This window comes from Sander lucioperca, chromosome 13 (genome assembly GCF_008315115.2).
Source record: "Sander lucioperca isolate FBNREF2018 chromosome 13, SLUC_FBN_1.2, whole genome shotgun sequence".
Taxonomy (NCBI): domain Eukaryota; kingdom Metazoa; phylum Chordata; class Actinopteri; order Perciformes; family Percidae; genus Sander; species Sander lucioperca.
This window is the reverse complement of record NC_050185.1, coordinates 34,608,489-34,629,968: the sequence shown is the minus strand read 5'-3', so window position 1 is coordinate 34,629,968 and position 21,480 is coordinate 34,608,489. Positions and strand designations below refer to the sequence as shown.

At 41.2% G+C, this 21,480-nt stretch overlaps 1 protein-coding gene across 1 annotated transcript in view; it reads left to right on the top strand.

The window, feature by feature from the left end:
- The window catches only part of jade2 (jade family PHD finger 2), a 160,556-nt gene that overhangs the window by 85,348 nt on the left and 53,728 nt on the right, over window positions 1–21,480 (top strand). The window contains exons 8-9 of the mRNA XM_031308215.2: window positions 4,437–4,934; window positions 5,924–6,088. Of these exons, the coding sequence (XP_031164075.1) occupies window positions 4,437–4,934; window positions 5,924–6,088 (663 nt within the window). The remainder of the gene's footprint in view (window positions 1–4,436; window positions 4,935–5,923; window positions 6,089–21,480) is intronic.

Here is a 21,480-nt window from a genome sequence, read left to right as displayed (position 1 = left end):
CTGGAAGTATACAACCGTATGTACCTACAAGTGTGTCCAATGATTGTTTTTGCAGCGGTGAGGGGGTTTGCTGTCACAGTATTGATGCTTTAGATTAACAGCGAGTCCTGGTGCCAGAATTGCTCGCAGGGAGAGAGTCTCTCCCTCCTGTTTCCATGGTTGTAGGCAGGCGGCTGTACAAACACACTGACTGATCAGCTGCTGCCTCACACACAAGGTAGAGATGGAGCTTTACACCATGCACCATGAGCAGGAGGAGTCCTGTGTAGGTTCTTAATGTACGTAAAGGAATGAAATAGCAAATCAGTTTTCTGTCTTGAAAGGTTTAGGCACAGGAGAGTCTGAGAGATAATAATAGTAATATATTGTCAGTCTTGATTTTCTTTTGATTTCCCCAGATTTTCTTGTGTTTTTAATGCACAGTAGGTCAAACAGCTCAAACTAGATTATAGTTCTTTCCTTATGGACTACTTTTGAAAGTGTAACATTCAAACACATTACTTCAAGTCTTTGCTCATGTATTCTTTTGGTAATTTGGTGATAACAATCTTTTGTTTTGTCTAATGACACCTTGCTGCATCCCTTTTTTGTGCTGACAGTTCCTTCCATAATGATAGTCGGGTGTCTCAGAGTGTTCAGACCTAAATATTTTGTTAACAACTTGTTGTATTAATTGGCAAGAAGTTCTCCAAGTGTAATGCGACTCCTAATGAGTGCTTTATTAAAGGAAGGTGCACTGGAAAGGTCAACCAGTCAGGCCTGTACTGTATGTGTTAAAGCTCAGAGTCAGTGTCAGGGAGACACACTCGGCTAATAAGAAAGCTCTTTTGCTTCATGGTTAGTTTGTTGTCTCCCCAGACTTCAGAGGAACTTGGCAGCTATTTAGATTAGACTATAGGTATAGCAGGTGAAAACATAATAAACAATACTGTAGCTTAAACTACAGTTATTAGGCAGTTATTAGGCTACAAACTCTTGCTGTGCAGCCAAACATTGTTCAAACATACAACACTTATTTTAAAATCTATTGGAGATCATAAAGTTTTCAAAGATAGCAAATAAGTTACCAGTACGTTTTGGAAGAAATGTGTTTAAAATTAAGCACAATGCATTTGGAATATATCCTTTTGATTAAATGGTGCAGCCTTAAAAAAAACATGGCTTCCTGAGTTTAAATATGTCACAAAATGTAAACATGATATAGCTTCAGTGAAAAGCTTCAACAAGATGACAATACACATGTATTATGTTCATAAAGAGTGGAGTAAGATGGTTTTAACAACCATAGAAAGATGGAATAAAAAGGGAAATCTGGACGTTAATCTTCACATTGCAGGCTTCTGCTTTCATAATTTAGCTTAGCTGATGCACTATTGCCACACGTAATGTAGGCCTACACCATTGAGGGCACCACATGAAAGGCTTAAATTTAGATAAATCAATGCCTGAGGGAGAAAAACATTATTCAAATAAAAAAAGAGATTCCCTAGATTCCCACTGGGCATTACATTTTTGTAGATTTGAGGAAAATCAAAGGTTTTGAAAATGTATGGATAAAATATACCCGTACAAATCATCAATATTCCTCAGGTCTTAGGCTCTCTTTCTGTTAAGGATCAAAATGATGTGATAGATATTGGCATTAATATACTGTAGCTGCCTTTCAAGTCTTAAAATCAATGATTTCATAAGGATTTCTTCACTTGACAGGGTTAGAAATGAGAGGCCTGGATTCTTTGGAGAAATGTCTCACTCCAAGGCATGCCAGTTTGAATTCTTAAATTCTGCCAAACAAGATATTTGGAGTAGCTAGAACAGCAGATAGCAGATACATCAGCCTGTGTCCAGTAGCCACTTCTTAATAATCTAGAATTGCTGAACAGATGTGTGTGGGAAGTCTTAAGGGTTATGTTTGTTTTGAGACAAATTAGTTTGGACTGAGGCTCTTTTATGCTTAACATCAGAGATTAAAAAAAAAAGATTACAGAATAATTAACATAATTCTGCAATTTAGCAGTGTAGTAAATCAAGAATATCAATGTTGAGTCAACAGGGGTTTCTGTCCCATATTTATTAAACCTGTAAGAATTAAACTTAGAAATGCTTTAAAGGACCAACCCAGGTGTGAAAAAACACATTTGCTTTGTGTGAAGAGTTAAATGTATTACATTTATCAAGCAAATAACTCCTACTTATAGTGAAGTTAAGGCATAAGACATTTTTGTGTTTGAAATATTCTGGTAGCAATTAACACATGAACTTAATATATTGACATATTGACATATGAATACAATGGAATTATGGGAAATGTGTTTAACTGGGAGCAAAAGCAAAAGAAAACCAAGCTGGTGATTAATATGGACCCAAGTCGCTCTCATGAGGCAAAATGGAATATGATTAAATCAAAATATAATTAGTATCTTTAATTAAATAACAAATGTTATCCACAAACACCTGAACATACTCACTCAGCATGGGAAGTGATAAAAACATGATCAATAAATCCCTGCCAGGACTGAGCAGGTGCCTTTGAAAAGGCCAGATGAGTATTTTTTGCGATGACTTGGCCCGTACCAAGCAACACATCTAGCCGGTGTGTTCTAGACGCTGTGTTCAACCTTTCCTCTTTTGACACCAACTAAGTGAGAGCAGCTGCAGCGGCCTTACCCTGACATTTGGGAAAGTTAAACGGGTCTACATTGTTGACTGTAACTCCACTTTGTAACAAGATGATGTATAAATAGTGGTAATATGTGACTATTGGATCATGCCTTCTGTTCCTCAATCACTGACTTTGTTTACTCAATGATTTTTGCCAGTTGAGGACAGTTTTTCTCACTGAAATGTATTTTTAAAGCTACAAGGTGCAAAAGTTGACAACATCAAAGTGTACATCAGATGAGATAGGAGAGACATCAAGTTTTACCTGTAAAAGAAACCGCCGAGACTAAACGTTAGTAGCCTAGTCGTTGTAAAAAAAATTCAAACGTGAATCTGATATCTTGGAGTCTTTCGCTTGTGATATTAATAATGTGACGTATTGAACCGGCGACCTCCGGGTCACAAGCTCGCTTCTTTAACCATTAGGTTCAATCAAATCCCTAACAAGTGATTTGATCACTTAAAAGTGATCGATATGGCACACTGCAGAGGAGTTTGCTCCATAACACACCTCCCTCACCCGTGTTGTTAGATCAAGAGGGGGAGGATGACTAAATTAGACTTCAGACCTGTTGAGGTCGGGTAGAAGGTACCGAATACACCAGGCCAGCACTGAGAGGCTCAGGAGGAGCTTCTACCCTCAGGCCACTAGGATCCTAAATGAGGACATTGCCTAAGACAGTGTGGTGCCTTAAATAGTAATGCTGTGATTAACTGCTTAACTTTTATTATTTTTACGTGTTAAATCAACTACAAGCTTCAGATTTTAAATGTGAGGTTTGACACTTTTAAGCATTATTTGTAACAGTTAAGTAGGCTTTACTGCTGCTGCATATTTGGCTTTTAAAATTAAATATTTGATGCAGAATGGAGTTGAGCCAGATTGTTTGTGAAAAGGTTAAACAGAAGTTGTTTTCCAGACAGTGGAGTCAGTAGGATCAGTCAGGTTTTGGTAACAGGGCTCATAAACAACACAGTGAAGAGAGTCACCATCCTGCTGAATGCTGAACTCCTCTGAAAAGTACAAGCACCGACCTGCACACACTAACCCACACACACGTTGACAAATGTGCACGTACATGCACGGTGACAACAACAAACAGCCACAAGGGCTCACACACACAAAATCACACCATGCCTGGAGGGACTCAGTGGGAGGCCGCCTCTTAGTATGACCTGAAATGGATAGCACTGAGAAACACACACACACACACACACACTGACACACACACACACACACACACACACACACACACACACACACACACACACACACACACACACACACACCAAGTTACCAAGATGTCAGCAGAAATGGGGGAACCGTGTTTGTTGTGACTTGGGTTGTCTTTCTGCTTTGCTGCACTTGTATTGGAACCTTGATAACACAAGAAATGGACAAAAAAATAGCTGTGACATAGTGTCTGTGCATGTTTACATGCATGTGTGTTCTAGAGAGAACATGCAAGAGTGAAGTTGCTCCTAGATAATAACAAAATGTTTTTTTCCATCAAGCATTTCATTCTGCTTTTTTCTTTTTAATGAACCCACAGACATAATTAACACTCAAATGGGATTTTTACTTCCCTGTTTCACCTCCCATTCTTACTATATTTTCTCCTCACATAATTCCTGTGCTACTTTTCTTGTTTGGCTCCTGTACATTCTACCCTGCTTCCTTCTCATCCCTTGTCTGTCCTATACCACCTTCCTGTATTGCTCTCTTATTCTGTCTCTGCCCTTAACTGTATTTCCTCTCTTTCTTCCCCTCACAGTGCTCCATGCCCTCCTGTATGGTGGCCTTCCATGTGACATGCGCCTTTGACCACGGCCTGGAGATGAGGACCCTCCTGGCAGAGAACGACGAGGTGCGCTTCAAGTCCTTCTGTCTAGATCACAGCTGCACCGCCAGCAACAGTAGTGCAACCACCAACAACTTCTCCAGTTTGACCAGTGTGAGCATTGGCAACCACACCACCACTTCCACCACCAGCGGAGCACACGCCACAGCCAGACCTGACTGGACCACCACCGGTGTGAGTTCTGATCTCCGGCCGGACCATCAGCACCAGCCAAACATCTGCAGTGATCAGGAGCAGAGGTCGGTATTGTACCCAATTTCAGTGTCTGCATCAGAGCGAGCTGAGCGGGACCAGCTGGAGAGAGAGAAAGTGAGCCAGAGGAAACAGAAGCTCCAGGAGCTGGAGGATGAGTTTTACCAGCTGGTGGACCCCAGGGAGGTGGCCGAAAACTTGGCGCTGCCCTTTTCCCAGGTACGTTAAGCCATGCAACTGAAACACTATGATTTTTTTTTAATATACTATGATACCATACACGAGTCATTTACTGTAATAGGTACACCTCCATGTGCACCAAAAATACCTTCCTCCTGCAGACAGTGAGTCAGGTATATAGAAAGCATAATTAAAAAAGCGAGCAGACGGGTCGACACCACTCTCTGATGAGATGGGTCAGATTAGTAACACTTGTTCATACTAACAGGTAACAAATATGTAAATACTGCGACAGCGATGTAGATAGAGTTACATTTCTGTCCACTAAGAAGCTGAAGCCTCTTGTGATTGGCTGAAGAACATTGCCTGGTCTGACAAAACACAATAAATCTATGGCGCACTCGACACACTTTCCGTCCATGTTGGCTTATAAAATAATAATACATAATAACTTCATAAGGTCTCTCCATTTGCCCGCACAACATTATTCTGATCTTTACCCAGTATTTCAAATACACAGTTAAACATATATAAGAGTTTGGCTTCCACAGTTAATAACATGTAATCAGATGTGGTATTGATGAGTTGCATTTAGAGTGTCGGCTCTAGTGCATCAAATAAAGTGCTCCCTATTCACAGGTAAACTGTCTGATAAATCACAGGCTTTTGTTTAGAATGCACTATGATTAACTGGCCTTTGCTTTCCAAACATGGTTGTCGATGCAGGCCAGAGCTTTTTTCACTATAAAGGAGGATAAACTATAAGCAAACAGCAGTTTATACATAGGGATGAAAACATTGTGTGATTGTTTAATGGAATAATTGTTATTACTCAGATTTGTACATTCAGAGCAGTTTTTAAAATACAATTTATAATAATTTTAAAATCTTCAGGTGTCACAGAACTATGTTGAATTTTAACACATGAATGAATTTTCTTTGCTGTTCCATTTGAAGCAATTGGTGTGTCAATCTGCTGACATTCATGAGAACAGAAAGAAATGGGAATATTTTGTCTCTTCTTCAAGGTGGACTTCTTATATCAGTTCTGGAAGATGAAGAGGAAGTCCAACTTTAATCGACCTCTGGTCACCTTAAAGAGAGACGAGGTGGACAACCTGGCCCAGCAGGAGCAGGACGTCCTCTACAGACGCCTCAAACTCTTCACACACCTCCGGCAAGACCTGGAGAGGGTGAGTCTGAGATATGTGTTTGTTTGTTTGTTTGTTTGGTATGAAGCCAGTTAAAGTTGTTGCTTTGCGCAGTGCATTATTCAGACAGGAGGTAATTTTTCATATTGTGTCTACTAGTGCAGTGCCCGTTGAAAATGTGCCTGTTTGGAACAGGCTGATTGCTTGGCCTGTGGTATTGCTGCTTGTAGAATTCATAAAAAACAAATTGTACTCCAAAATTACTTACAGAAGGACCCCAAACCACTTAATGTGCAACTCCCCTGTATACCTTACTACTAACTTACTGATTTACCTGACAGAGAACTTTGCAGATTCAGAATGTAATCACAAAATATCACAATGACAATGTGGAGTAATCAGACATTAGTCTCATGGACTCATGGCAGTGTGCTACCCACCTGGCCCATTATGAGTGCTAAACAGCACATATCTGTGTTAATCAACCACCAGAACCTGTGTGTGTGTGTGTGCGTGTGTGTGTGTGTGCGTGTGTGCGTGTGCGCGCACAGAGAGAGAGAGAGAAAGAGACGGTGTTGTCTTGTGTAGTATGAGCGACTCATGAGTTAATTTAAAGAGTTTGGTGAAAGATCAGAGTGAGTCACGACTCAAACAGGTTTAGTGCTCAGTCAGTGTGCATGCAGTGTGAGAGGGGGAGTGGCCAGCGGCTAGAGCGGCAAAAGCCAATGTGTGCTTCTTTTACCGATATATATTTAACGATATATTTTGCATTTCTAATCCAAACAACGTCAAACTTGGCACTGCACTTACTCGTGCCCGTAGCAAGACACCTGTCAAGTTTGAAATCCATCGGACTAACGGTTCGAGAGAGTGTGCACAAGAGTATATGCTGCTACCACAGTGCTTGCCAATATTTAAGGGGTAATTTACATTTTTCACAAGATTCAATTCAAAATCGATTTTCGATTAAAAAAACCCGATTCACAGTATGTAAATGTAGTTACTTTGCCCATGTGATTGCAGTAGACATAAAATTTAAAAAAAGAAGAAGATATGAATAGATTTTTGGAATTCTATGAATCAATTTTTAATCGGTAGAGCTTGAATCGTGATACGAATGTGAATCGATTTTAATAATAATAATGAGTGAATGAATGATAGCCCGGTGTTAAAAAAGTAAGTGAAAATCCACCCACTGCACAGAATTAATTTGTTTTTTTCCTGTGATCTGTGTACAGTGTGACAGTTTATTCACTATATAAAAAAGTCAGTCGGCCCAGAAGACTTTTCTCAGACATGTTTTCTTGATGAAATCATCAGTGTTTTGGTTTGTGTGTTTCTGGCATTGGGAGAGACGGACCTCAAAATTCAGTCTCAGGTGACCCAGAGCACAGAAATAGCGTATGTATGGCTCTTGGGATGTGGAAAGTTACTAGTTAGGATGTGGAGTGGTACCAGCTAGATATAGTTGGGACTGAATTATCTTTTTTTCTGAAAGACTCAAGGTATGTTCTTATTATTGCTGAACACCACTGTGTTGGAATTTCCCAGAGAAAAAATATGCTCATGTCTGTGCAACTGCATGTCATCTAGAGGAAGGCTTTTATTTGTCGTCTGTGGGAGGCTTCCAGAGAAGGAACAGCCTGTCTGATCTAAACCCAAGTGGTGCTTTAGCATTGAGCTTCTGTGGAAGTCATGGATTGTCCACCATGTTCAAGCTTGGTGTATTTGTCCAGTACAGGTTGTACTAAGAGGTGGGCGTCCCTCTGACACCGTTTGTGTGTGTGGGTGAGCAATGTAACGGAACAATTTGGACCAAAGAGCAATGATCAGTGTCGTAGTTGTATCCTCAGCCTGTTGGCGACAGGAAGATTAAGAAGGTTCTGTTTGAAGCCTCCCTTGTGGAGCGGCTGCTCGGACTTGTGGTGGCAACTGTAGAACCATCTGGTGGAGGTGAAGGAAGCTGTTAAGCTGAAGGAGGAAGCCTTTCAGGCTTTGCTAGTTCAGAAAATTCTTGAAATAGCAATAGCAGACCTTATGCAAACAATTATGAGGGGTCGCAAGTAAACATTGCTTCCATTTAAGGGGTCGTGGGCCAAAAAGGTTAGGAACTGGTGCACCGGGAAACATTTTGCATTGGTCCACTTCATTAATTTAACTTGGGGATAGGGCTGGGCAATATACAAATATTATATCGATATTGATATATGAGGCTAGATATTGTCTTAAATTTTGGATGCCGTAATATGACTTTACCTGGTTTTAAAGGCTACGTTACAATAACGTGATTTACGTAATCTTCTGAACCTACCAAACTGTTCTAGCCATTTTATTATTTGCCATTACACATTTAAACAATATGTCCACATTACTGATGATTAATCCTTGAGAAAATCAATATTTTGCGAAAGCACCAATTGCCAACCCTACAATATTGTCGCAATATCGACATTGAGATAATTGGTCAAGAATATCGTGACATTTGATTTTCTCCATATTGCCCAGCCCTACTTGGGGAATGGAAAAAAGAGACTTGTATTGTTGTGCAGCTTACCTGCAGGAAACCACTGGGGTCATTTTCTTTGATGACTAGGTACTGGCAAGTCAGAAAGATAGCAGTTTCTGTGGTTGTGGAAACATGAGGTGAGGGAGGCCATGGAGAAGACAAAGACCTCTGTGGACAAGGCAGAGTCGGAGAGTTGCCAATTTTTGGAGTGGAGGAGATTTAACCCAAGATGTTCTGGATATTATAGGGCGGTCTTGATTCACAGGATTCTTGCTGTGCTGCAGTATTTATACTAGCTATTGTAATTTGGACTGATTCAATTATTTTAGGCTTTTAGGTTTAGTTACCCACCTTACCTATTTACAGCGGAAACTCTAGTCACTGGGGACTTATAATTTCTGCCTTCTAACCAAAACATGTTTTTACTACTTAGTTTACAGTAATAAAATTAAAGAACAAAAGTAAAAGAAAAACGTTCATGCAATTTGCAGTCTGCTTCTAGAGCTGTGATCAAGGAGAAATGATCATAATCACCAATATCAGGTATCTAATAAATGCTTGCAGTTCGGTCTAAACCGGAACTATAGTAGAACAGTTTTGAGGTCAGAAACTCAGAATGATGAAATATTCCCCCACTGCCTTCAGTATCATAGTTCACACTTGGCAGCTGAATGCTAACCACTATGTTAATTTCCTTGCTCGGTTTCTCGGATTGGTTGCGCCCATGCCACTAACCTCTCTCCAGGCTCATGTTCTCAGTGCTCTGATAGTTGATTGGCATTCACTGCAGCGGTGCTCTCAAAACCTCTTTCTGACCTTGCAATCTACCCTACAGAATCTGAATGACAGTAGGCCGCCCACAGCCAAACATCTACTCCAACCCAGGTTCAGGGGGATAGAGTTAACTCTGGTTTGCAGAGGAAGGACAGGTGGCTAGACTGCAATGTTGCTTCTTATGTTTGGACAAATGTTTTATATCTTTACCCCAATCTAAAATACATTCTATGATATTTGCTTACTTTCTGATACTAAATCTACCAAAAAGAATCCGTGTTGAAAAAGTTCCCCCCACAAATTTTCTTAACAACCAGTTTAAAATGTGTTTTCTTTCAGCAGACAGTAAGATAAACCAAAACATCTGTGGTTTGGTGTCCTAAATACTTTTTTCCTTAATTTCTTTGGCATGTCATTTCATACAGTGCAGTTCGCTTGCCTTGGTTTGGTTTCAGCTTCATTGATTTAATTTGGTTCGCAGTAGGACAACCTTTTGGCAATTAGGTGGCTGCATATCAACCAAATGACCCACTATTCTGTAACAAAATAAAATACAAACACAGGAAATAATTTGTTTTCCCATTTAGACTCAGCTGGTAATACCAGTTGAGTGGACTAAGGCCCTATTTACACGAATATGCTCGCGGGTGAAAATGACAAAATATTTTATCAGATGTGACTTTCATTTAGACGGCGACGGCATTTTTGGGGCTTAAAAACGCAAAAAAGTGAAACCACCCTCCAGAGTGGAAATCTTAAAAACGCTCCACTGTCGCATTCCTGTCTAAAGGGTAAAAACGCACTGTGCGTGTGTGTGTGTGTGTGTGTGTGTGTGTGTGTGCCGTGTGTGTGCATTGTTTGGAGCAGTAACTCCACCTTCTCGTCTGTCCAGACAAAATTGTCAGCTTTGGAGCTATGGAGAGGAGAGGGAGAGAGGAGGAGGAGGAGACGGATACAAGTAGAAGGAAGGTTCAACGCAGGCGTGGTGGATCGCATTTCACACACTTTTGCGTCACCATATGCACGCAGATTTCCCCCCCATAACACTCGTCTAAACGCGGAATAAAAAGAGAGAACGCAACGCCACTTTTGCGTTTTCTCTTCAGATAGTTTCCGTCTAAACATAGCCTAAAAGAGTTCCGATTAGACCAACGGCTCAGCATGCATCACCCAGCATCCCACAGGGTAAATCTGGCTTTTAGATAACAATTTCTCACCTCTTAACTTGAAATCATTTCTCACAAATCACAACACAGGTGAGTTTAAACAGTTTACAAGTGGCTGATCCAATTCATAATCTAAATTGAAATTTCACTGTGCCATCAATCTGTTTTCTTCCTTTTATGAACACCACAAAATAATGGAAATACCCAACTACTGTATGTACTGTAGCTGCACATTAGGTTGTTACTTTGTAGATTTACAGACTACTTTCAATATATAGTCATTTTTATGATGGAAAAAATACTCTCCGGAGGCGTTTGTTTCCTATAGACTTGTGTAACTGAAGCCATACCACAGTGGTCTCCAGTGGTTAGGGTTTATTGATTGTTGAGGTCCTTGCTAAGAATAACTTCCTGACCAGTCAGTGTATCCGTAAACTCCATAACTCTTCTCCCTCCAGACCACTGTTTTATTGACGTGTGTGTTGTGGAAGTGGACCATACCACTTTCAATCACTAAGGTTAACTCATCCCATAAATACAAGGTAAAACAATTGAAGACAGTCAGTAGAAAATCACAGCTTAAATAGTGTTACAACAGAGTTACAACACAACAGAAGATGCCAGGGGACACTAAATACTGATAAACCCCTTGTAATTGTCTTAATTTGCTGTCATTTAACTCTACGTTAACGTGCCTCATGGTAGTAAGCAAGTGTGTCCCACATCTAAAAAATCCCAACACAGTATACCTATCTCACACTTGCTACACACTTGTCCTATTATTGTTACAGAGTGGTATTCAGAGCTAAGTGTTTCCCGCAGCCTGACCAGTCCAGTTGTTGGTAGTATGTGGCTAAAAGCTTGTTTGACGACTCACGATAACAGACAAAGAAGTTGAATTTTTTTTTAGCAATTATAGCTAAACCTCCACAGATATCTTTGAAAATGTGTCCTTCTTGATGAGATTTATTATGAAAGTATTGCATTTCTGACAATGTCAACATAAATATTAGCTATCAGATGTTTTCTTTTTCAATGGTTTTGAGAGATATACTGTATGTTCAGTCAGAAACCATCTCAGTCATCATATGCAGGGTATCTCAAACATTACCGGCAGGATTTTGTCTGAAATCCTGCAACTCATAACTGTGTTTAGGAATTGTCAAAGTCAGGCTTAATAGACGGTAAGCAATGCTACAATTACAAATGAAGACCTGGTTTGTTCCTGATGGTTCCCACGGGGAGACTGTGTCATCTATGTGTGATTGCATGCTTATCTTGTTCAGAGGCGGTTTGAACGACAACAAGTTGTTGAATCTCAGGCTGCTTCGAATCGAGCAGCGTTCCTTTTTAACACAGCTCGAAGGTCTAAGGAGAGAAGAGAATTGATTGTGTTTGCTGCTGGCAGGTCTCCCATGAGGAGGATTGATCATCAATTGGTCCCGTATTGGCCGGGTGAGTGTTGACAGCTAACCGCTACAGATGCTAGTGGCTGTCAATACAAGCTCTCTTTCTCCCTTATTCTCTTCTTGTCTCCTTTACTTTCCATCCCCCTGCACTCCCCCTCTTTAATCTCCTCTTCCTTTTCTGTTGATATCTGCTTCTGTTTCCCACACACAGATTTAAGGAACAGAGGGCCTTCTTGTTCATTGTTGACCCACATTTTTAACCCATATTACTATACTTTGGCTCTATTCAGTGTTTCAAATGTCCTATTTGTTTGTTTGTTTTTGTTCTTTTTTTTTCCCCTCTTTGGGTTCAAGCATTAGGTCTTGTCCGTGGAGATGGGCTTGTGTGTATGGCATTGTGTTTGTGTGTGTCAAGGCGAGAGTGTGTATCTGTGCGCCAGAGAGTATTCCAATCATCTCTGATTTGCTGGCAAATTGAAAAATCCCCTCCATCCTTCCATCCCGTCATCCCAAGACCCCAACCCAATCAGACCCCACGACCAAACCCTCCAGACTACTGCTTTTGTGAATAAACGTGTGTATGTGTGCATGTTGGTGGTGGAAGAATCTGGGGGCTAATGTTGGGGTGGATTATCCCCCTCCTCTTCCTCTTTGAAGTGGTGCCAATGGAACGAATTGCACCGTGCTGTCCCTAATGCACTGGTGAGCTTTCTCCATTTCTGTTCTCCTGAGTGCTACCCCAACCCCCCTCCCCCCTTCACACACATCACTCATCCAATCAGCGTGCAACATGTCACAAGCAATGTGTGGCACGGTGATTGGGTTGTGTAACTTTGCAGCTAAATGTTGCTTCTTCTTTTTCTTTTTTTTTGCTTGTGTGTTGTTTTTGAATCAGGCTAAATGTGCAGTGGAGGTGTGTGTTTTACTTTTACGTACACTTAAGACAATCAAAAAACGATCAAAAAAGACGATCAAAAAGACGATCAAAAAACACAATTGATGAATTCCCAATCCAAAATTTCTCATTTTTCACTCAAAGATATTTACTCCTTACTGGATCCTCCTCAGAGGACTAGCACTGCAGTTAAATGTGTATTCACATTCACAGACTGGCGTTTGAAAAGTAGTTGAGATGAGGTTAAGTCCTGAAGCAAAGGGTCAGGGTTTTAGCTGGAGAAGTCTGCAGAAGTTAAGGGGAGCGTGGAGGGAGCTGGAGCTGGGTTAAAATAGGTTACTGCCATAGAGGAGGAGGAGGAGGGGTGCAGGGTGGAGGCTCAGGCTCGGGAAGCACACCCAGGGAAAAGAGCAGAGCTGGACTTTATAGTTAAAGGAAAGAGCTAAAGACTGTAGGAGAGGTGCTGAAGCCTGGGGAGGAGGTGGATGAATCAGGCGGAAATGCCAGGGCTCGGCCTGGGCCAGGAGGCAGGGGAGCGCTGGGGCTGACGGAGGGAAAGCAGGTGTGAAAGAATCCCTTTTCCTTACTCATTTCCTCTTGTGTGTTTTCACGTCTATAACTACTTGAGGCGAACAATTGCAGTTAGTCTTTTCCCTCCCGTCAGTACACCGGTACTCCAGCCAAGGCTGGCAAAGTGTCTGATGGCACAGTGCCGTTCTGTGCCCTGCCCTCTGCCCTCCTCCGCTCTCTCACGGTAAAGACTTGGCAGCACACTCAGCCCAGCAGGTCAGCAGTCCCACACCCAGGAGGCTCTCAGAGCACAACACAACAGTACACTTATGAAACAGTCCACTTAAGGAAAGGGAGAGCAAGGGAAAGTTTTGATTATGAGCAGCTAACATATGTTTTATACTGTATTTCTCCCATCACTACTGAGTCGTCACAAGCACAGAGTGTAGAAGGAGGGTAAGAGAAGAGAAATAGGATGTGATGAGAACGAGGGGTAATTATGGAAAAGAGACTTGAAGAAAGGAAAAGACGAGACCTGTAAGTGAGAAAGTAGGGATTTGGAGGGAGGTTTAGGGCATGGCTGTACTGAGCCAAACCTGGACAGAGGGCACCTCGAGCCTTTAGCTACAGGTTTGGAAGCATCAGGGTGGTTGAGGACTGATATATGTCAGGTAAACTCTGTCGGTACACTCTGTGCCGAAGTGAAGGGGGAGGAAAGCCCATCAGCTAGTTTTCCTTGGCTACAGGTTACTGTTTCACAGTTTGTTTTCTTTCCACTAACGCCCCTCGGTGCTCCATTCTGTCTGAAACGAGCGGAGAGGACGTTTCAAAGCAAAATAGAGAATGATGGGAAAATACTGTATACATCATGTATACACACGGTTGTGACTATAAGTTGCATTCACAATGCAGTGAAACTCTCCTGACTTTTATTTATTTACTTAATTCAACTCTTTTCTATACAATCATCCAAGGAACACATTATTTATTAAGTAATTTTCAGTTTTGTATGACTCTGACCCTTTTCACTCTACTACTAGTACATTTTTATTAATACTTTGCCTTTTCTCATGATATTCACAAATAAACTGTAAAACTCAGTCTTTTTGCTTGTACCATGTAAAAATTAATCTTTACAACAAGTACTAATACAGCCATCTATTTTTTATTTAGTATGTCATGCTTCTGCATAACATCTTGTCATTCAAAGAAATAACTATCTTAAATATTTTTTGATATATAATATTTTTGTTTGACAAAACAGGAATTGGGCCAAAAGTTAAAAATGTTTAGTTTACCTCTTAAAGTTACTTATCCCACATGCATTCTACCTTAATCTTAAAAGGTGAACTCGAGGGCCTTAATCTTGCACTTTTAAACGTTTGTGCCCTTCAAACTCTGCACCCCCAGTTTGTTACACAGGCCTTCTGTTATAAATTTGTCCAAGATATTTTGTCTGACATAAGAAAATTCCTCCAGAGCCACAGAACACATTACAGAACTATTTTCACTGGCTGAGTAGCAATCCTCATGCCTAGTAAACTGAATTGGATGCATCTCAGATTAGATTGTTTGCATGTTTGCGTGCACAGTGTATATGTACAGTTTGTACGACTTTTCCATCTTCCTGCAGCTTCTCCCCAAAGTACTTTCTCTTTTCAATGCCAGCACTTTCAGTTCAGTTGAGTAAAAGAGAACAGACATCAAAGAGAGAGACAGATGAGGGAGAGACTTGCTTGTAATGAAGGATTTGTCATTTGACTCTCATTCATTTCTTATCATTACATTCATCTGATTGTTTGAGACGTAACCTCCCACACCCTCCTGACACACTTCCAGCACCGTCCCCCAGCCCCTCACCCCTGTGCATCGTACACCCACCCACCCAGCCGCTCATCTGCCATGAAACCATCTCTAGTGTTACGCAACGTTAGGTAGGGTCAGGGAGAGGACAGAGACATAGAGAGAGCGACACCGACTCTGGTGCTGCGCCTGTTTGCTTATAACATCTTCTCTCTCTCTCTCTCTCTATCTCTCTCTATCTATCTATCTCTATCTCAGAACATGCATACAAACAAACACACGCACACACACACACACACACACACACACATAGGTGTAAGATGGTGACTTACATGTTTCACTACCACTTACATGTACAGTACACACACGGTCATGCACACACATACAAAATCACTTATCGCCCACATGCATACCGACAGAGGCATTGCTTGCATACACACACTCTTGCACCTACACACTCAGTTACACACATAACTGCAGGGGGGGAGGGGGTTCTTGCTGCGGGCCAGACGGGCCGAGTCATGCAGCAGACAGACCCACCCTGTTGGATCAACGTCAACCTGGCTCCCCACACACAGCGCTGCTCCAAACCTAATACTGGCTCACTATACACAATCCTTTCTTCTTCTTCTTCTTCTTCTTCTTCTTCTTCTTCTTCTTCTTTGTCTGTTTCAGAAATGCTTCAGGGTACTAAGAGAGACCCAAGAGCCTTTCCTGTCCACCAGCAACGATTACTGTTATATCTCAACATTTCACTTTAAGTGTTTTACCAGGCAACCAGTCTTCATTTGTAGATTTAGGAAAGACCTGGAAATCATGGTTGGCTTGCTCCCAAAGTGAGCGGTAGAGTAGCGTAGACTCCTGAGGGAACAGTCTGGTTCTCGCTGTAGTTTATGAGCTCTCCGCTGCAGGATTTTGGCCTATGTTCGTGCTTGCTGATGGATTCTCCAGAGAGACTTCCCAGACATCAAAAAACATTTTGATTGATGGGATTTGGACGTATAGTTTTTGAGGAATGATCAAACACAACACTTTGCTTGCTTGCTAAGCTCATTCAGATGAGACCAGCTGCGACCTGACGTACAAATCCATGGGGATTTATCAGCACATTTGATATTGTGAGGTTTATTTCACATTTTAAATCAAACTAATTAGGGCTAAAAAAACATATGTTTTAAAATATATCATTACAGGTAGGAGATGTTTTTATAACTGTAGAATTGCTTACTTAGGAACATCTCATTCGATGAGACTAATGGGTCCTCCGGTCATGAAACACACAATACCACATGCACATTATATTTAAGCAAACAATGCTGGAAATGTTTTACTATGTTTTTTTTGTTTTTATGTTTTGGCACAGAAATTCAATAATTGTGACATCCATTCGTTGCAAAGTGATTCATGGGCAGAATAAACATAAAAAGGCTGAACATATGCCAGAAAGAGTAAAACAAAAACAAAAAGCAGTTAGGTTATTATTTAAACACAATTGATTTTTTGAGCCACAAAGACCAAATTAATGAAGAAGAGACCCTTAAAATCAAGTAGGAATAAGAGCCAACATCAAAAAGACTACTGAAAGCAAACACACAAACACCTTTTGTTTTCAGTTTGGTAAATTGGATAGCTATGGGTGCAAAAGCTTACAGATATATGCGGGAGACAAACTATGGAGTTTCAAACAATTACAAATAATAAGTGAAATCTTCACTTCTAAAATCCACTGTAAATGTGAAAATGCGCCTTTGCTCCCTTCTTTGATCTGCTCGGGAATCTGGCTGCATCAGTCTGTATGAGCTGAAGACGAGAACAGGCTTCACACCTTCAGGTAGCCCCAAGCTCTATTCACTCTGCTAGAAAGCGCCTGTTGAGATCCACGGCTGTTTAAAATGCTGCATGCTAAGCCTGACTGTAACACAGCCCTAAGGCTTCATAGCTTACAGAGAGCTGCTCAGAGTGGCTCTAGCCTTGGTTATGCTCTGCCACAAGGTCACTGAGCTGCCTTCCAGGGCACGAGGAGAGATCAGAAACACTTAATTATGCCAACTTCAATGAAAGTACATGTTGGTTATACTAGGAGAACCAGATCTACATTTAAGAGAGTCACATGGCATACTGACATCGTCATAAATCATGGTCAGATTCACTAAGAAACATTTTGAGATTCAACCAGGTTTGTTCTTCTATAACAATGCTAATTATAATTGTTTTCCTAATCGTGACCACCTATTGCAACTAATCATCTCAGATTCAGCAAACAAATTATTTAATTGAGCCTGTATACGTCCGCTTTTCGGGATTCATCCCGAAGCTAGAAATATATATACTCCTCTGTTTGTTTTAGTTATTGTCCTTATTCTCAATATTCAAAACCTAATAATTAAGTTTATTGCACGTACTGTATGCACAGCTGCAACCCCAAGGCAAAACTCTCCACAGAATATGTACAATAATAACAATTTAAGCTCAACTGTTCAGTAGTCAGGTTGCATTGTGGGTAATTTTGACAAGAAAGAAGAATGTATGGAATAAAACAGATGCTGCAACCATGTTGATGAGAGAGATGAGAGGTGGTAAGTGTTAAATAGTTAAGGTACTGGTATGTGAGGTTCCCTGTACACTGTGGTCTTTTAGCTCTTCTTTATGCTCATTTACATAGGATGAGTAATTTGGGTAACTACATGACCTAATGTATGTGTGGCTTCCGCTGCCTGCTTTTCTGTCATTCTCTTTGGTTTGATCACAGTGTGCATGATGCACACACAAAGCTTGTTTTTGTAAACAAATTGATATTTTCCCTGACAATTCCCACCTGGCAGGCGTTTTCCAGCCAAGGCGACAGGACAGGCAACGCAGCCTTTTATTCCGACTTAAAGGACCAGTGTGTAACGTGTTCAGCAGTTATGAAAATCTGTGTTGCCCGTTCACAAACTTGTCCTTTCGCGTTTTCGCTGTCACATGATAAACTCACAGGTGCTGCTAATGCTGCTACTGGGTATCGTAGCTTCCCGGCCCCAGCAAGTTTGAAGATGGAAACATGGAGGACCACACGTATTCAAAATCCAAATTTTCTTCTTCGCCCAGAAAAAAAAAAAGGATATTGAAAAGAGCCAGAGACCGGCTTTTTGAAGCATGAATACTTTGTACTTTGAACTGCGTGGTGTGAGAGAGTTGATTGCGATATATGATCTCAACGCTAGATGGGAGAAATTCCTACACATTGGACCTTTCAGCATGATTTATGGTTCTGTGGAGGCTCCGCGCAGAGCTTTAACCGTAGCGGCCTGAAGTTTATTCTTGTGCGTTGGTGTGTGCGTCGATCTCTTTAAGAAAATAGCAGGGCCGGCGTGTGTGTGTGTGGTGCAGTGTGGTAGAGCGAGTGAGAGAGTGACGGTGATTATCTTCGGAGCGAGTCCCAACTCTGGAGTCATAGTGAAAGAAACAAAGTGTCTCCCCTGTGCTTTCTGACCACGTTGGGAAATCTGTAGCAGGAAAAGTTAACCCTCTCCTTGATTTCATGTTGTTTATGGAGAAGGAGTACCAGGAAACGAGTAGGGAGAAATGTAGTCTCGCATTGCCATACCTACCAACACAGCACTGCCGAGGAAGGTCTGGCTAGTCCACACAGCATTCCAGGATGGGAGAAAAACGTGCTCTGGTTTATTAAACCAATCACAATCGTCTTGAGCGGCGCTAAGCGCCGTATGGAGCAATGGCGCCTCTGCAAAATAGCCTCGGGAAGGAACTTGTTTTGGTGGAACGTGTACGTTGTGTAAGTTGTTTTAGTCGTGCAACAGAAAACAGTTAGCTGTCTGGATTTACCTTGCAGAGATCTGATAAAAGGTTAACCATAGTAAATCGACCGGAGTTTAAAATGCCAACACAAAGAAAGCCCAAAGTAACGGATATCCAGCCGAAATGAGTGAAATCCGGCAGAATTTCCGTCGGCACGGAGCAATCCCATAAGTGGAATGTCGTGAATATAGACTAGGGGAAATGCAAGCTACCAAGCCACGGCCGAGCGACGTTCGTCGCCGCGACGTATAGTTACATTTTTCGAGAGGTGCACGTCAGGCTACAGCGTACGTATGTAGCCACGCCGTAGATTTAACACAGAAGCATAAATCATGCTTGAGTGTGGTGGTAGTCCAGCTTCAATGGTGCACCTTAATGGCTGCCGTTTAAACTGCTCAATAGTAGCAACAATGACACTCCTGAGTGACTTTAATTCTCCACTCACATTCTGCCTCTAACCTCTTTTTTTTATCTTCTCCTAACTTCTTTTGTCCTGGCGCTAGGGCTGCACGATTATGGCCAAAATGATAATCATGATTATTTTGATCAATATATTGATCACGATTAATTATTACGATTAATTGTTGATTTTAACCAAAACAAATTGTATTGTCCCCTAGGCTAATTATAACTGCTTTCACATCCATATTGTGCTACATTCCTCTTTTGTTGAAGGATACTATGAAGGAGTATGCCATTTCAGCTGTTGTGCGACCGCTTTCCAAACATGCGCGTTTGCCATGAAAAGATACAGGCAACGCAATTTTCTGTTCACGTTAACAGTGCATGTTAAAATCTGGTCCCAATAGGGAACCAGTGCCCGGTATCTACCGGACGAATTAGCAATGCGGATTATGGTGCCACTTAAATGTCTGCGTTGCGCTCTGATGCTCCAAAACAGACGTTAGAGGCAACAGAAACATCGCTGCATGTCACGCTAGTAAACACTAATAACACGTTACACAGCAGCTAACGTTAGCCTACCATTAGCTACAGTAGTAAACACGGCTAAAATACTGAAAGCTAAACGGTGTAGTGTGAGCGTGTAGCGGGACGTACAACAGTCTGCCGCTAAAGCTATGAGTTAAAAGACTCAAACTAGCACTGGTCACTTCTGTTGTCTGAAAAACAACACAGACGGGACAAAATGTTGCGTTTACTGGTAAACTGGTACACCTTGTGACGACTTATGACCGACTGCTATCTGTTGTGGAAGTTTCCTCACGTTACTCTGACTGTCTACATCTAAACTAAGCTGCGCGGTGCAGGGAACCACTCTGATTGGCTCATGGAGGCACGTGTTCAGAGAGTGGTTTACGGAGCTTTGGAAAAAAAAAAAAAACGTTGATACAGAGCGTTCTATGAACGGAATGAACCATTTTAAATATCGCTCGATCACATGAATTTGATCGTGGGAAGCCAAAATCGTGATCGTGATTAAAATTTGATTAATTGTGCAGCCCTACCTGGCGCTTTACTTTGTCTAGTACCTGATTTACTTTTGTCACACACCACCAAAACAGAACTTTAAGTTGATATTATCCTCCTTTATTCTGTGCCTTTTTTTCTTTTTATCTTGCCTCATTTTATTCTACTTTATCACCCTCTCTCTTTTCACCTGAATCTTTATCTTTATTTCATCCTCCTCAATCACTTTCTCTCTTTTTCTTCCTGCTTCATCACTATCTATTGCACTCTCTATCACTTCCTCCTCTTGCCCTATTTCTCTCCCTTGATATCCTCACCATCCTGCTGCCCCTCTGATATGAGCTCTGTTGGATAAAATAAATATGAGGCGGAAGAAGGATAAATATTTATAGCTGCTTCGGCTGTATAATTTTGTGTGTGTGTGTGTGTGTGGGGCGGGGGGGGCTATATGTTTTCAGACCCTTGGCCAGTGCAGGTGTCAAGGTTGCTGCAGGGATAAATAATTCACAGGAAGTTAAACCTTAAATTCACATCACTTTGATGAGACAATAGAAGCAGCATGGCAGCACGCAGCGCACACACACACACACACACCACCTGGCATTGAGCGTATGTGCCCTCACACATGTAGAAATATATGCATGAAAGAGCACGTCCCTGCACACATGTTCAACACAGATATCATGTCATACAGTAATCATGCATGAAAACACAATTGTGCAAACATGTATATGAGTGAAATTAAATGCACACATTGGCACACACTGATAAGCCTACATGCAACCTTAACATACAAATGCAGTTATAAACACACATGCACAAATGCCTAGTAATAATAATAATAATAATAATAATAATACATTTTATTTATATAGCGCTTTACATGGTACTCAAAGACACTTTACAATAAACCAGCACATATAGCACATTAAAAACAGATAAGCAATAAAACCAACACATAAAACAAGCATATTAAAAGCAATTAAAAACAATAAAACCAGTAACTATCAGTTGAGAAATGTAAGACTATTGTATGTGGAAAGCTAATCTGAAGAGGTGTGTTTGTATTAATGTCCAGGGGTCTCATTTATAAACGTAACGTACGCACAAAACGGGGCTGAATATGTGCGTACGCCACTTCCCAC